Source organism: Trichoderma aggressivum (genome assembly GCF_033847375.1).
Source record: "Trichoderma aggressivum f. europaeum strain CBS 100526 chromosome Unknown scaffold_005, whole genome shotgun sequence".
In the NCBI taxonomy this organism is placed as follows: Eukaryota; Fungi; Ascomycota; class Sordariomycetes; order Hypocreales; family Hypocreaceae; genus Trichoderma; species Trichoderma aggressivum.
In genome coordinates this window covers 866,677-883,050 of record NW_026946371.1, presented here as the reverse complement: position 1 = coordinate 883,050, position 16,374 = coordinate 866,677, and the positions used below count along the sequence as shown (strand labels likewise).

At 52.6% G+C, this 16,374-nt stretch overlaps 3 protein-coding genes across 3 annotated transcripts; 1 reads left to right on the top strand and 2 right to left on the bottom strand.

Annotated features, from left to right (window-relative positions):
• Window positions 1-1,143: 1,143 nt before the first annotated feature.
• Window positions 1,144-1,920, bottom strand: Triagg1_2180 (uncharacterized protein; the record flags this gene model as incomplete). Its single annotated transcript, XM_062896333.1, has 1 exon — window positions 1,144-1,920. The coding sequence occupies one exon, from the start codon at window positions 1,918-1,920 to the stop codon at window positions 1,144-1,146; it is 777 nt and encodes a 258-aa protein (XP_062759036.1).
• Window positions 1,921-10,609: 8,689 nt separating this feature from the next.
• Window positions 10,610-12,756, top strand: Triagg1_2179 (transcriptional regulator family: Fungal Specific TF; the record flags this gene model as incomplete). The annotated part of the gene is made up of 2 exons (XM_062896332.1): window positions 10,610-11,391; window positions 11,457-12,756. 2 exons carry the CDS (start codon window positions 10,610-10,612, stop codon window positions 12,754-12,756), a joined length of 2,082 nt encoding a protein of 693 aa, XP_062759035.1.
• Window positions 12,757-13,981: 1,225 nt separating this feature from the next.
• Window positions 13,982-15,751, bottom strand: Triagg1_2178 (CAZyme family GH47; the record flags this gene model as incomplete). Its single annotated transcript, XM_062896330.1, has 1 exon — window positions 13,982-15,751. The coding sequence occupies one exon, from the start codon at window positions 15,749-15,751 to the stop codon at window positions 13,982-13,984; it is 1,770 nt and encodes a 589-aa protein (XP_062759034.1).
• Window positions 15,752-16,374: the final 623 nt, after the last annotated feature.

The window sequence follows — 16,374 nt, the reverse complement described above, 5'->3', positions numbered from 1 at the left end:
CCATAATGAACACCCCCATGCCTGCAGGGAGGATGATATCAACACGTGTGTATGTACGAGTATGATGGAGACGAGAGATTGGCATAGCATAGGGGTTCCATGTCCATGTCCACGTCCCCCCAGACACCGTTGAACGACTCCACTGGCAGATAGAGGAGAGACAGACAGCAGCAGCCCGCTTTTAACAGACAATTGAGATGATACATTCCGGTACTCGGGTCGTAGATACAGTTGTAGAACACAGTACGCACGATATACACGGTACCGATACCTGTTAGCCCACAAGTAAGAAACACAATTACACATTAATAATTCCCTAGACGAATAGCAAAAAAGAGTGGAAACAAGAGTCGCAAAAATGATGGACGCTTTCATCCCCCGTCACTGACTGATAGGCTTGAACCCTTGCTTTCACGCACCTCCTCATATCACCAACCCCCCTTTCCGACGACTGCATTGCAACCTCACCCTTTTTTCCAAAACTTACCCCCAGTAAGAAAAAAAAAATAATCCGCAATACGCCCCCCTTCTCGACAACAGGCGTAGAAGTAAGAAAACAAATTGAGAGAAGAAAAAAACTCCAAGTTTTGGCACATACAACCACGAGCTTTGGCACCCTACGAGTACATCAGAGCCGTTCGAACGGGATCTTGACGCCCGATGCCCCCCCCTCCCCAGCTTTTGTTCTTTTTTTTTTTTTTTTTTTTTTTTACAAGGGAAGGGCCGTGCCGGAGATTATTTGCCCTAGTTCTTGTTGTTTTCTCCAGAGCGGGACCTAGTAAACGATGGGAGGAAACTTCGTTTCTGTCGATGTCGAGACGGGAGGGAGGGGGCCGGGGAGAGTTTATTGGTTTGTGTTTTTACCCGAGGCCACCATCTTTTTTGAACAAGCGAGAGAAAAGGAAAAAGAACTTGTGTTGGACCGGGAACGGGAGATAAGCTTGAGCGAGGTGTGTGGGTGGGGGAGAGCAGGCAGACAAACCCCTACTCTTTCGCGTAGAATTTTTTTTTTCCATCTCTCTCTCTCTCTCTTTTGATGCTATTGGAACGAGCGAACGAAACGAACGGACGAACGAGTGAAAATATGAAGCTGTTCTGACGGAGATGTGAGGGAGGGTTGGGCTGTAGGTAGGAAGAAGAAGTTCACGCTAGGATGGCGAGCAGCGCGACTACAGCACCCATGGCGCGAGTGTCTGCTTTTCCGAGAGGAGGAGGTGCTGCTCCTGTTACCACGGGTGGAGTTTCGGTCCCCTCGTCTGTTGCCGTTGCTGTTGCTGTTGTTGATGACGATGCTGATGATGACGAAGTTGTTGATGTCGAGGCTGGGCTCGCGCGGGCTTGGTCTGAGACTGACGGTGGAGGATAGGCGGTTACCTCGGGCGACCACGTTATCGTCGTCATGGCTCTGACGGACGACCGAGTCGACGACGAGCATTCGTATCCGTATCCCGAAGGATTGCCAGACGCGGCCGCACACGGAGCGGAGCCGGACGGATCCGACTCCGTCATCGTCACCGTTCCTCCCTCGTTCGAGTCTTCGACGTCGGTCAGAGTCGAGTAATACGTTTCCAGGATGACGCTGGTGATTGTCGTCGATCGAGAGAGAACCCATGTGGTGGTTCGAATAGTTACAATGGCGGAATACTGGGGACGGGGCGTCGTCGTTGGTTCGATGGTGCTGGGGGGTGAATACCACGTGTCTTCGAACGAATACGGGTCTGGGGAGGAATATTCGTCTGGGGAGGGAGTGGGAGTCTCGTAGTCTGCGTCGAAGGAGAGGACGGCGGAACCTCGCCATGTTAGGCTTGATCTAAGGTGATGGTTAGCCGTGATGAGAGCGTGGTTTCTCTGGTTCTGCTTGTGGTGGTGAGAGTACTGTCGCCACTTTTGGCTACTGGATATCTCGTCGTAGGAGTTCATACCTTTCCACCACCGAGTCGCTGAGGGCGTTGGCGAAGCACATCAGGACAAGCCCGAGAAGGATTCTTGTAGTAATCGTCTCCATCCTGCACATTACCGTGGACTAATATCCGATGATGAAAATATGAATGGAGAATATTTGAAATAGTACGAGGGTACACATGGAGGCTTTGGCGATCAGATCCAACTTCATTCGCATGCTGGCATGCTCAGCTTCAAGTAGTCCACAAGGCGTCACAGCATCACTGCCGCAAGCATACCTTGTTTTCTCTTTTTTTTTTTTTTTTTTGACTTTTCCTGTCTTTCTTTCGTTTTTTGCTTGCGTATTTCGCGTGATATCGGCTGTACCCATGTCACGGTGCAGTTTGTGTGATGCTGTTTATACATGAAGTTTTCACACAAGTTGTTGGATTGACGGGCTGGATTTGCTTTTACCGATGATTGTGGCAGTGGAGGGGGCAAGAAGTTCATTTTGGGAATACAGGTTGCGCAGATTGATGTGATGAATGGATGTTTTTTTGGTCGTGTGAGGAGTGGTTTGCGACATGGGATGTTGTGATGCTGTGATGAGGTTTGGGTTTGTGATGGGATGGGTATGCGTGATGTTTCTGACGGATAAGGTGATGGCAGTACATTGTATTGGCATTTATTAATGCTTTTGGTTCTTATATCAATGTATTGTAAATGTTATTTCTTCTTTTCTTTAGTTGGAATGTATAGTATTTTGAACTCTGGGAGTATCATTCCTACTCTCGGCATATGAGCTTATATTACCACTCCATAGTACCTCGCCGTGATGGTCACTCTAGATTTACATATTACATAGCCATACATGTAAGCTACAAGTGATCATGGCCAAAAATCTACGATTGTCAGTGCAGCTTGCAAAAGTTTTCAAGTATCACCACATCTTGATCTCAAAGTGATTTGCTTCAGTCAGCGATATAACTGGCCGAACTCAACACATCACTCACTGTCTCTACCACGCAATTGACGATGGCAGTGAGTCATGGGATTTTCACAGATTGGAAGATGATCATGGGGCTGTGAGTTTGTGATGCTGAGACTGTGTGACGCTGCATGATTCCTATCTCTCATTCACAAGAAGTCGTCATGTGAGCCTTTCTGATCCTGAATTGCTAGTATATGATGTGGCACAAACAGTTTACATCGAATATAACCAGTTGACACACAGGTCATCTTGACGGATATGAAGCACGACGGGTGTCTTTTATGAACCATTCACACGCCAGACTGTCACATCCACAACATCTCTTCGCCAGCCCCCTAATTGATTCAGCCTCATACCCATCTTTTGCAGCCTAAACCGCCGAATACGCGCTACATCTCAAGCTAGACTTCAACATGTCTCAAAGTCGTTCCATATAGGGACCCCGACGCGAAATAGCACTGTATTCCAGACAATGGTGATTTCACTGCATCGCCACCCCTGGAACATTGCGTCCATCATAAGCGAATTCGAATGTTCTCTCAAAACGTAACACTCAAGGGAAAGAGCCTGACAAAAGTTCCCCGGAATAGTGACACTGAATGTTTGCAAGAAAGATAGATAGTTGGCACACAAGATATCTCGGTTGTTTGCTCCTATCAAGGACATGCTTCGGTTGAGCAAGCCGGAATAAGCTTGTGGAACGTCCATACGAGCAAAGCGGCCTTTGTCTCAGAGCTGAAGTGTTTGTACTCCGGTGGTAAGTAACGCAAATAAATTGATCAGCTGCTGCCGATCGAATCCAATCTCGGATTCCATTCTGGTTTTTGATCCAAGAGGTGAGAACAGCCTCTCGTTGAGCTAGTTGCCACAGCGCACTGATCCGAGTATCGGCTATAAGTAAAACCTCGGAGGATGACACGTGAATGCTGGATAGCAGAGTAGCCAGGAAGTGACTTACGGCCAATCGGTTTCACTTGGGTTATACGAAGGAAGATGAAATAGGTGTGTTGTGTTTCACTCATACAAATGAAATACTTTCGATATCCAAAGCTGCTGAAGTGTTAATAGCAATGGTGCTCTATAAATCATATGCAAAGCAATTGAAACAGGTTCTGAACATGGAATGAATAGTTCGATCATAGAAAGGCCAAGATCATTAGGATACCAGGACATCTAAGAAACAAACGGGGTTGGACTGATATAATGACATGAGAAGTCCTACCCTAGAAGGTCGTATAAGAATGGTGGTTATGGGAAAATATGCGTGACTAGGAGTTACACGATGAATAGATTATACTACGTATAGCTTAAATTCTGTGAAAACTTTATTCTGTTGGTGTGGATATACTGGAAACTGTTGATTATCAAAATCTACATGCGCAGCTTCATCTTCAGTGGACATAGTCTCAACAATATCCAGATTGTAAGAAGACTTTACATGTGGTATTATCGACGGACACTGGATGGGAAGATGAGACATACGAAGGCGACAAAATGGAAAGAAGAAGACGGCGTGGTCCTCAATGTCTTTGTCACGGCAAGCCATGAAGTCCATTTCCAAGTTCCGGCACGGGCTCGACCCACTTACCCCGGACGTTGGCCCGAGACTATCGGGGATCCGTTCCGAGAATGAGGTTCCTGCGTTGTTGCTGGAGCCAACAACAAGAAAAAACATACATGTATGCACGCTTTGACCAGGCTGGAGGAGACTGACGCTGGAATCGATTCCGAAAGGGTCATCGGATAACCTACGGGCGTGTCGTACACATTACAAGTATCTTGGCATTTGCTTTGGAATCAGATCTCCCTTTTCAACATGTGCTCTTTTTTTTCTCACTCTTTTTTTAAGGCGGTAAACGAGAGATCTGATGCATGGATACTATGGATCATGGCCTCTACGTGTCTGTTGCGCAGTGGATCGTCGTGTCTGGCCTAGTCTCGTACCCGAGATTTCTTAGACATGTCGCCCATCCTAGACTTGAGATATGCTATCGAATTCTACAGGCCAGGGGGCGAAGAAATAAAGTACGAGTATAGATATTAATAGGAAAGCGAAGTCTGGCTTACGAGTACGAGCAGCGTGGCTTAATCTTGACGACGAGATAGATGGAGAGACAGAGAGAAAGAGGGCGATGTCGGCATCTGAAACGTTCCCTTGATCCGCTAGTCCCTGCCGCCCATCTCGTGATGCTATTTGCAGGCCCCCAAGGGATCAGCGAGATGGCCCTGTCCGGCGATGCGGCGCCAGTAAGCACTTGTTGTCGCTGTTCAAAACAGGCAAGCCCATCGTCTACCTCGTCTGCCGGGGGGCTCTAAATCTGCTCTCCTAAATCGAGCAACAGAAAAGATGAGCATACTAATGGGCAGGGAGGTGAGAGTAATACTCCGTGGAAGCTAGCGCAGGCCAGGTCAGACCCTGCGAGTGCCGATGCGGGAAGCCGTGTAGGAATCGTAGGTGCCGGAGGGAATTATTGCGGTTTTTTGGTTTGGCATGACTGCATGAATTTGAGAATGTATGTCTTGTCTTGGGAAAAAGGGGATGGACAAGTGAGATGACTGTTGGGGGCTACGGGCGCAGTTCATGTTTGACAGCAATGGCAGTTGAGTGGTTGTTGGCGCTATTGGAATCTGATGCCTCCGTACCACTAACATGAAGGTGTTGTATATACTAGGATGGGCATTTGAATACAGAGTACGGAAGAAGTTGGTGTTTTGATTCCGCTGGCAAGGGGGCATGGAGCAACATCATTCGTGGACGTTGCCAAGATCTGAGATGAGATTCCTTCGAATACCTACATAAGCGAGATGAAGCCCTTCAGCCGTTGTATGCCTGGACCTGGACGTGTAAGTGCGTGCATGGGAGAAGATTTAACCTCGTCGATGATGAACAACAGCGGCCGCAGATGAAGATGAAGATGAAGACGGAGATGAAGATGGAGATGGAGATGAAGCGGTGGGCTGGTGTTGCCGTGCCAGTGAGTAACGGGATGCCACAGATCTCGGGCAACCCCCTGAGATGACTACCACGCTGCCATGTGCTGCTGCTGCCAGACGTACGAGTCCAGTGGTCGTACGAGTGCCACAGTGCAAGACGAGGAAGAGGACCAAGGAACGGGAATTGGAACAAGGAACAAGAATAGGATCGCTGGATCAGGGCCTTGGGGGTGGCATGAAGCACAGAGTGGTCCGAGTCCTCCTGTTAGCGCAGGGAGAACGAGCTGGCTAGTGAGGCGTTAGTGCTTTGTGAGTTGTGCGACGGGACTTGAATGTTCAAGTCGGTGAAGCATGACATGACGCACTTGTGAGCACAGACCAAGGAGACTTGGATGGTCTGTTGGGCGTCGGAATCGGGTGAGACACGATGGAGTTTGAGGCTTGAGAGTTTGGTGATGCTTTGGGCTGAAGGTTGAAGAGCCGAGGCAGAGTCAATTGCATCACGTGATGATGTGATGTTGAGTTGGCACGCAAATGGGAATAAACAAAAAGAAGAGTAGGAATGCTTACAGATACAAAACATTACAAGGAAGGAAACAAAGGCTGACGGAGAGTGAGAATCCTGGGGGGAGGGCATTACGCATTACGCACGCATTACAGTGTGTCGAGGTGGCATCGCTACAACCCGTGCTACAGTACCCGCCATCTGCATCTGCATCTGCATCTGTATAATTGAATTGAAATCCACTCACTGAAGAGGAAGAGGAAGAGGAAAAAAAAATTCAGAAAATAGAAAACGCTGCAGCAAGCAGCATTGGATCGCCATGCATATTCCAAAAGTAGGCCAGCTCAGCGGCTGCTGGTTGGTGCAACAATGTGCGTTGCCGGCCCCCCTTTCTGTGCAGCGCCCCCTTTATGCAACGTTGTCTCTGGCTCTCAGCCTTGCAGAAGAAGGAATGGCCTCTTCGGTCCGATAGATGCCTTCTCCGCATCTGTGCCGGCACCGCTAGCAGGGCCAAAGAGCTTGAGAGAGCAGAGAGCAAGAGAAGCTTTTGTTGGGCAGAGTCCGAGTCTGAGTTGGGAAGATGGAAGAATGAAGCAGAGATGAGAAATGACAAGTGAGTGGTTGATCGACTTGCTGCCCGGGTTTGGGTGGGCAACGCAGAGACGATGCTGTACCATCTCCGGACCCAGATGCAAGGCCGGAATCGTCGTGATTTTCTCACTTTCCCTCCCCGGAGCATGGAAGCAAATTAGAAGCCTGCTAGTACGGCAGAATCGATCGGGGTGGGCTTGTCATCTTGTGGCATTGCCGAGGTTAGTGTTGCAGCGAGACTCTTCCCTCCGCCGTGGGCTTGTCCGGTTCTGGACACAGTGGCCGGGCTGGGACGATTGTGAAGCAGGGCCCGAGATTAAACGGATCGCGCTGTCAGTGTGAAAATCAAATCTCATCGTCACGGAAAAGCAAAAGCTGAGCGATCGGGGAGCCAGAGCCACGATGCCGAGCCCTTTGAACTGTAGGTACTTGTACAGCCGCACAGATTGTAGATGTCCGCTCGTTCAAAGTATTTACACCAACGAACCCAACGGCAACCGTTTGTTGCCCCGGTGTGCTCATGGCCCGCTTATCAGTTCGGGTCAGGGCGAGAAGAAGGAAACAAAGGACAAAGAGAGAGAAGAGACGGACAAACCAGAGAGCGAGACACAGCGCCGGGGCTGGCCAGAGAAAGCGGGCTGCTTTGCTGATGGGCGGGACGATGAAGAATCAAACTACAGTACTCCGTAAAGCCCGGATTTTTCTTCACCAGCTTGGCCAGCGCTGCAGGTGATTGGCGGAAACCTGGACACCCTCTTTGCACGCTGGTCAAATCCGGGGTACGAGCAGGAGCAGGAGAAAGCGGGTTGCGTGATGCTGATGGCGCTTTTGGCTCGTATGTTTTCAAGTCTAGTTTTGGTCTGGGTTCATGTTTGGGGCGCCTGTTGTCTTTGCGAGTTGTCTGGCGTGAGTGACATGCCGCACTTTAGGCGGACAACATGGCATTTTATTCGAGTCTGGGCTATTGATTCCAGGTTGATTGATTGATTGATTAATCAATTCGTTGTGCCTGTTCTTGGTGCCTGTGCCTTGCGACACTGTGTGTGTATGTGTGGTGCCTTGGACTGTGTTTGTGGCTGCCTCATACCTTGTATAGTACGGATATTGCCGAGTAGACACTGTACCTGTGCCTATTTCTGTAGACAAGACAGACGGATGGACGGAAATGGCCAGCATGGCTTGCTCGTTTTCGTGTCGTGTCGTGTCGTGTCAGTTGTTGGCGTGTCATGTCTCGCTCGGCTCTGTGTATTTGTATCAACGTATCGGCTATTCTCCACGGGCGAATGCGTGAGCGCTGGCTGGCATGCTCCATGTACCGCTACCCATTACTCGACGGTTAAAAAGGGAGCTGACTGCATTCCTTCGATACTTAGTACCTACTATGGTACTGCGAGTTCTGGCAGCCATGGATAAAGTATTCCATGTTGAAGTGACATGCCGTGCCATGCCTCCCCGCTGCAGCTGGGTGTACCGGAACATCGGCTGTCGCTCCCCTTGCGAACAAGAGTCTGGCCATGTGCACGCCATGGAGATGAACTGACCAGCATGAGCGTTGATGGAATCCCAAGTTGAAGCATCAGATGTGAACAAGCATGGCACCCACAATCCCGAGAACTAGAATAGGTATAGGTACAGGTACAGGTACACAGTGTCTCGAGATGCGTGGACGTGCAAGACTTTGAACAATGTCGGCAACTTCCACGACTCGCCACAGACGTAAATGTGCTCATTCTAGCTTTCTTCATTGTCTCGGGCCAGCGCTTCCATTCGTCGCGCCTCGTTCCGTGCTGGCAAAAGGTTAATCCAATTCGATACCATCCAGGCACGTCACGTTCCGGTACTGGTACTGGTACTGGTACTGGTACGGAGTTCGGGTTCGGGTTCGGGTACGGGAACTGACTTGAGCTGAATGTCTCGTGATGCCCTCACCCTGCTGTCTGCCAGGGCGAAGCGAAGGGCCTGCAGTGAAGAGGTGCCTGTACTGTACGAGTACCTGTACCTGTACCGGTGCCCCGTGCTGGTGGTCGCGGAGACGCGGCATGGACCGGCCTGTAGGTACACGTACTTGTACTCGTGCATGTACTTTGCGCCGTCGTCGCACAGTTGCCTGGGGGGGAAACAAGAAGCCCTGCTAAACCGTTGGGTCTCTGCACTGTAAATCCTGTCCTGAGGCTTCCATGTCAGACACCAAGACGCACGGCTCTCGAAGCGGCAGGCCGCAGCAAGTAGAACAGCGGCAGTACGAACATCACAGCATGTAAGACGGTGAGCCGGTACGAGTATGAATACGTGTACCGGTACTTGCCGTGCGACCTGCCCTTTCGCATCGATGGGCGATGGATTTCCCGCGCGGCGTGCCCGAGGGCTTCTGCACTGGCACTGCATTGCATCTCCTTCTCTGGCGCGTTTTTGCCTTATGTAGCCTTTCCACGTTGTGTGTTAGCTCCGACGCCGTTAAGAGGCGTGCGTCAATTCGCCAATCCGCACTGTGTCGACGCCGCGGGTTTGGCTGGCGATGCCCTGTACGGCTCCGGCTCCACCGCTGCGCCGCACTAGCAGCCAAGCCTGGCTTCTGGCAAATTTCTGCCACCAACTGGCGCACTCCTCCCCGATGCCTGCTGAAGAAAAAAGCGCCGCCCCCCCCAGCAGCACAGTGCGAGGCGGGTATGCGCTGACGGGGCCAAGGGCTGCGAAGCCCGCTGAAAACCCACTGGGAAAAAACGAACAAGTCGCCACTGCACAGTGCCCAGCCGCCGACGCTAGCACCACGCCGACGCCCTCATCATCTCGTCTCGTTTCTTCTTTTCCTCCGCCCAGGCTAATTGAATCCGTTCGAATCTCCAACAGGTGGCCACACGCACCATCGTCATCCCCCAGACCAGTCCGTCTTGGGCTTCTGCTGCCCCCATCGTCTTAGGCGCCTCAGCCCTGGCCCCAGCCCGGGCCCAGCCAAGCCCAAGCCCAATTTCTCTGGCAGCGACCAGGGCCCTTCCCTGCGGCGTTCCCTGAGGTGGACTCTCGCCCTCTGCTCATTCCAGCCAGGTTGTTTTTACGTACTTGGGGTCCGCCTCCCCCCATATTCTCGCTCTCTGCTGACTATCCAGGCCCATTTCTTTTCCTCGTCTTCAAACCTCGTCTCGTTACCCTTCTCCGCGAGCAGACGAGCCTTCAAACTCCAGATTCTCGCCTCCATCGCCGTATCCACGGCCTCACTCGTCGCTGTCTGTCGCCCTCGTGAGCCGGCCAAAAGCAGAGAACCTCTTCTCCCCCCCGACTCCCTGGCATCGGCACCCCAGACTCCGCCTAATAAGCGACTCTCCCCGCGTTTTTTTTTCTGGCCCGCATTCGAAAGGGCCGAATAACCTACATACGCCTATATGCGCCTACAAACTACTGTATAGTAACTCGATTTCTTGCGCCTGCACTATCCTGTCCTCAGCAAGACCAAGGACAGACCAAAAGCCACCCCCAACCGCGCACCAGTTGAACCTGTCTCTTCCCCCGCAAAACAAGGGAGCATCAATCTAAGTTGACGGCTCACCGAACAACCCGGGGCCCCAACCAAACCTGCGGCAAATAAGTCTGAGCGCTCCCCAGATTGCGCCATTCCGCTCACATCGTTCCTGTTCCTGTTCCTGTTCCTGTTCCCGTCCCCGTTCCCGATCTTGCTCTTGTTCACGGAATCGCCTCGTCGTCTGTCGCCCACCATGACTCAGGCCGTCAAGAGAGCCTGCGACGCCTGTCACCGGCGAAAGGTCAAGTGCGACGGCATCAACCCGTGCCGCAACTGCTCTTCGGCCCAGCTGTCCTGCACCTACAATGCCATCCCTCAGAAAAAGGGCCCCAAGGGCTCTCGCGCAAAGGTCATCAGCGAGTTGAGAGAGACACAGCGCCAGACGAGCCTGGCCGCCAAGATCCACGGCCGCATCAACGGCGGTCCCAATGCGCCTCCGGCTTCGAACCTCGCTCCCACGCCCGGTATGCTGACCAGCGAGCTGGTCAAGGAATGCTCCCAGTTCTTCTTCGACCACATGAACGCACAGGCCCCTATCCTGGACCGGAGGCAAATCGAGCAGCAGATCCTCTACATGGAGCAGAACCGCGATGCCTACTGCCTCATGGCCTCCATGTGTGCCTTTGTCATGCTGCAGCCCGGCATGACGATTCCTTCTTCGGATCCTTACAACCTCGACGTGATCCCCGGCGCCAACATCGTCTCGTGCCAGCTTCTTTTGGAGGAGACGCTGAGAGTCCGCAAGGGCTACGAGTACCTCGAGCAGATCACCAGCAACTCCCTGGCCACCAATTTCTTCCTCTTTGGATGCTACTATGGCCAGGAAATGCACGAAAGGGCCTGGTACTACCTCCGCGAGGCCACCACCATGATGCAGATGATTGGCATGAACAAGGAGGAATACTACATGCAGCTCGACGTTGCCGAGGCTGCTCGTCTCCGAAGAATCTACTGGCTGTTCTTTGTCATTGAGAGGTGTGTAGCGTTGACCGTCTTTTTCGGATTCGCTTTTTTTTTTAATACTGACAACCTGAAAACAGAGCGTATGCTATTCAGCGCCAGCGCCCCCTTACTCTCCAGGCCACCATCAACCTCCCGGCTCTGGGAGATGATCCCACTGACCCCCTCGGCCACCAGCTCAACGGCTTCATTCTCCTGGTGAACCTCTTCCGGCCATTCGACGACGCCTTTACCAGCATGTGGAACAAGGCGCGGAGCCATCTCTCATCTCAGTCCATTGTCAGCCTGCAAAAGCTTCTAAACGACACGGTCCAGCGCGCTCTCTGCCAGGACCCCTCGTGGAACGATGTTCACACGAACCAGCAGTGGCTGAAGAACATGGTCTGGCAGCTAAGCAACGGAGTCGTTGCCGGTGGCGAGGACTCCATCTCATACCAGTTCCCTGGCACCATGTCCAGGGAGCTGCTCTTGAAGATGGCCTCGCACTTCCCCGGCCAGGGCATGGAGCTCCTGACCTCTGGGCTTCTCGAGAAGCTCATCGAGTGCGCTTACTCGATGACGGAGTACCTGGCTATGCAGCCTGCTTCCCGGGACCCCTTTGCCAGCGGGCCTCATGAGCACCTTGCTCAAATCATCAACATTGTTAGCGCCTCAAGAAACGGCGACTACCGCTTCCTGCCACTCCTCATGAGCAAAGTCAGCGAGGTTCTTCCTCGTCTGGTCAACCCCATGCTGCAGAATGTCCCCGAGACGATCGCCATGGCTCAAGTCGACATCTTTGACGGGTTCGGCAATGCCGGCATGGCTCAGCCTGCGCAGATCCAAATGATGGAGACCGACTACGACCGCAAGTTTTCCGTTGAAGAATACGAAAAGAAGTACGTCATGGAGATGAATGGAGGCACTCCCGATTCCCACAGCAACTCGAACCAAGGCCAGACCCCGCCCGTACCGCGCCAGGCTTCGGAGATGCCCAGCTCCTTTGTTGGCTCTCCTCCAATGATGTCTCCCACCATGGAGTATCCTCACAACATCAACGGCTACGCTGTTACGCCAATGTCCGAGATGGTGATGAGTCCAATTGGAAACCACCCCCCTCCGCCCCAACAGCACCAGCACCAAGCCCAACACCAGCACCACCAGCACCAGCACATCAATCAGCCGCCGCCCAATCATTTACATGACCCAATGGGCCAGCCGCACATGGGCATGGCAGCCCAGAACATGCAGCCGCTGCAGCCGGCGCACCACATGGGCAACATGATGGATATGCGGCAGCCGGGACAGCGCCAGAACAGCTTCGCAATGCAGGGACAGCCTCAGCATTTCCACAACATGAATGCGATGACGGGTGAGATAAATTTCAACACGTTGCGGTAGCATCCAACGACATGAACATGGACACGCCGCACCAGCGTCATTGGATATCTTAAACTCATCACTACCCCCTTTGATCTTCGGCTTAGAACTGCCTCTTGTATTAATCGTGTTCTTACAACTTACTTTCTCTTGGATCTTTTTTGGTTTTCCTTTTTTTTGAGGACTCTTATTCCCTTTGTCTCAAAAGACTTGACTCCTGAGAAACGGATCAACATACGATGATGATTACTGAACAAAAATTTACTGGGTTTCATGTTTCTTTGCGCCTGGTTTTTAGCGCAGACACGTACAAGTTTGGGTGGGAAACAAATGGCGTTTTGTTATTTTAATCTTTCTTCTTTGTTTATCGTCTGGGTGGCATTATTGGACGAGGCTGGGAGTCTTGTCGTCTTTTTTTTTCTACGCTTTCGCTATTATTCATTTTGGGGGGGAAATCATTGGCACTTTTTGGGGGCCTTTTTTTTTTTTTTTATATATTTCGTCCTGCAGATATTTTTAACTAGGGAGGTCGTTGAAAAGCTCACTGCGGATTGCAGAGCTAGCTCTACTTTATACCATGGGTAGAGGAAATGAGACATAACGGATTTCAAAATCTTTTTGTTCTTTGTTGTTTTGACATGAGTGATTTGTTTTTGTGTGTCTATCACATCGATGTGCGTCTGATGTCAGTAAGTAGATGTGTGTGATAGGAGGCTTGCAGATCGCACCGTTGACTTTTTCATCGAAGTTTGGAATGCGCCCCCTTGATGTCGATCTGTAAATCATCTCCACACGATACGAGAAAGAAGAAAACTCTATTCTCCAAAAAAAAAAAAAAAAAAAAAAATCAAGATATTTTTTTTTGGTCAAACCTCCAAGCGTAAGAGTCGTGATGGGGAGAGGGGGTGGCGTTGAAAGGGGGCGTAAAGAATCCAGATTGTATGACTCTTTTGTAGGTACCTACTAATGTTGGGTGTTCAACCAACACAACTACCTTGATGTCCTAAAGGCAAAACTACCTCCCGTGATGAGGAATTTCCTTGTTTCTTGGATTTTTGTATAAACTCTGTTATGTGTTCCATCTTCCCCCCCCCCTTTTATCCAAAAAAAAAGCCCCCTTTTCAAAGTGCGAAAGATACCCAAAGATGCCCTAGCTTTCAAGCCATATAGATAGATAACGCTCCAGTACATGTAAGGAGAAGAAAACAAGCTTTCAGTGATACCAAAAAAAAAAAAAGTAAAAAGTTCATCGCACAAGCCGCTTAAACGGGTGCGCCTCTGTATTAAACACATATTCATCCAAGTTGATCGTATTCGGCTCGCTAAACACGAGGTAGAAGTACTTGAGCGTCTCGCCCAGCCAAAACGACTCCATCGAGTCCGCCCGGTCGGGCGGCTGGTCGGGCGGGAGAGTCACGTCCCAGACGGCGGAGTTTGCGAGCGCGGTGCTGGTCGTGGAGTTGATTGCGGAAAACATGGCCCACGCGGACTCGACGAGGTCCGGGCGGCCCGTGACGCGGTAGAGCACGAAGACGCTCTCGATGGCCTCGGGGCGGAGGATGTAGCGGCGGTCGGGGATGGAGGTGAAGCCCGGCGGGAGGCGGTCTCGCTTGATGATGTCGTCGGCGGTGGAGGAGCCCGGGTCGCTGGCGCGGCGGAGGACTTCCTTCTTCCAGGCGGACTCGTCCCACTGGCAGGCGTCGTCGGCGGCGGGAGAAGGGCAGGGCAGCATGTGGAAGGTCTCGGGCATGATGCCGTGGGGGAGGGCCTTGTATGTCCAGACGCAGCCGTCGACCAGCTTGGTGGCGGCGGATACGTCCTGGGGGCGGTTGAACATCTTGCCCCCGAGGGCCATCAGGCCGCCGAGGAAGCACACCAGGTGCTGGCCTTGGGGGTCGAGGCTGACGGTGCCTTTGTCCGCTCTCACCGAGCCCGAGATGAGAATGTCGTCGTTGTTTGGCGTCATGGGTCGGAACAGGTTGTGCTTGGTCGCGGCTGTGGCCGCCTTCTCGTACATGTCCTGGTACACGGGCAGCTGGCCCCCGACCAAGGCCGACATCTTGGGCAGATACTCGTAGACGCTGTCGGCCATGGCGCCCATGGTGAAGGCGTCGCCCTGGTCGTAAATCTCGGCCTGGGCGCTGACGACGAGCGGCCACAGCCCCGGCAGCGCCGTCGATTGCTGCTGGGCCGCCATGCCGTCCGTGATGCGCTGGACGGCGTCGAACCACTTGGGGTCGCGCGTGACGAGCGACAGGCGCGTGAACTCCATGGACAGGCTGCCGATCTCGGCCACCAGCACGCCGGGCGCGGCCTCCTGCCGCTTGCCGTCCATGGCGGCGTGGATGTCCCACCTGGTGATGGGCATGCGGTTGGGCGTGTCGAAGGCCTTGTAGAGCATCTCGCCGACCTCGACGGCCTTGTCCAGCAGGCGGGCGTCGGCGCTGAGGTCGTACGCGGCGAGGAAGCCGCCCAGGTAGCGAATGGTGGTCTCGAAGACGTTGACCTCACCGAGGGCGGTGTTGGTAAAGTCGATGGCGTGGGCGGCGGCGACGGCGTCGTCAAACTCGGGCTTCATGCCCATGATCCAGAGGGTGTCGAGGGAATCAACCAGCGTGGCGGCCCAGCCGCCAAAGGGATTCTTCCTGCCCCCCGACACGGGCGCCAGCTCGTCGGCGGTCCACGCGTGCTCCTTGTACGAGGCCCAGCATTTGGCAAAGACGTCCTTGACGGCGAGCTGGCGGGCTCGGCGAGTCTTGAGCGCGTCGGGCGACTCCTTTGCGAACGACGTCTGGATCCTGGGATACTTGACCGGGGATGCGGTTGGCAGCGGGCGGATGGACTTGGGAGGGTAGTGGACTGGGAGAGTCTTCCAGAAGTAGGAGTTGTATTTGGGAGTGCGCCAGTCCGGGGGAGGTGATGGGGAGATGGACGAGGAGCTCCAGAAGTAGATGAGGAGGAGGGTGGCGATGAGGGCGACCCAGGCGTAGCCTCTGACTCGGACGATGGGGAGCATCGTGATGCTACGACATTTGATGGTGATGGTTTGATTAGGAAGAGTTGATTGATTGATTGATTGATTGATTGATTAGTTAGTTGGTTGATGTTTGGACGGGATTCAAGGCGAGGGGCAGATGGTGGTTGATGAGACAGGACAGGAATTGGAGGTTCCCATGTCAAGAAAAGGCCCCCTGACAGGCAAATACATGCGTTGACGTCAATGTACATCAGCAGCCGGCCAGCCGTGCTCAAGGAAATCGACAGGATTGGAGGCGCGGTTACACATAGTCAGTACAGTCAGTACATGGAGTATCAAGTAAAGAGCTGCCTGCTGTACACTATGTACCAAGGATCATCGCTGCAGCCCTCTTTGGCCCTGGATTCAATTGATTTCCAAGCATTCAATATTTCAATTCCCAATTGCCGCAGGGACGTGCAGCGCGGTTAGAATTCGTTTGCCTGCCCTCGAATGCACTGACCGCGAGTTGTTCCCAGCATGTTCGGTGGCGGTGTTTGTGCATGTACGTGCATGGAGTCGATGTTACGGGTACTGTATGGAGTTTTGCAGACGGCCCGGGATTTAGGAGTTGGGCGTTGGGCTCACTTGGCTCTCACCTCCATGCTGCTAGTTCTAGTCCG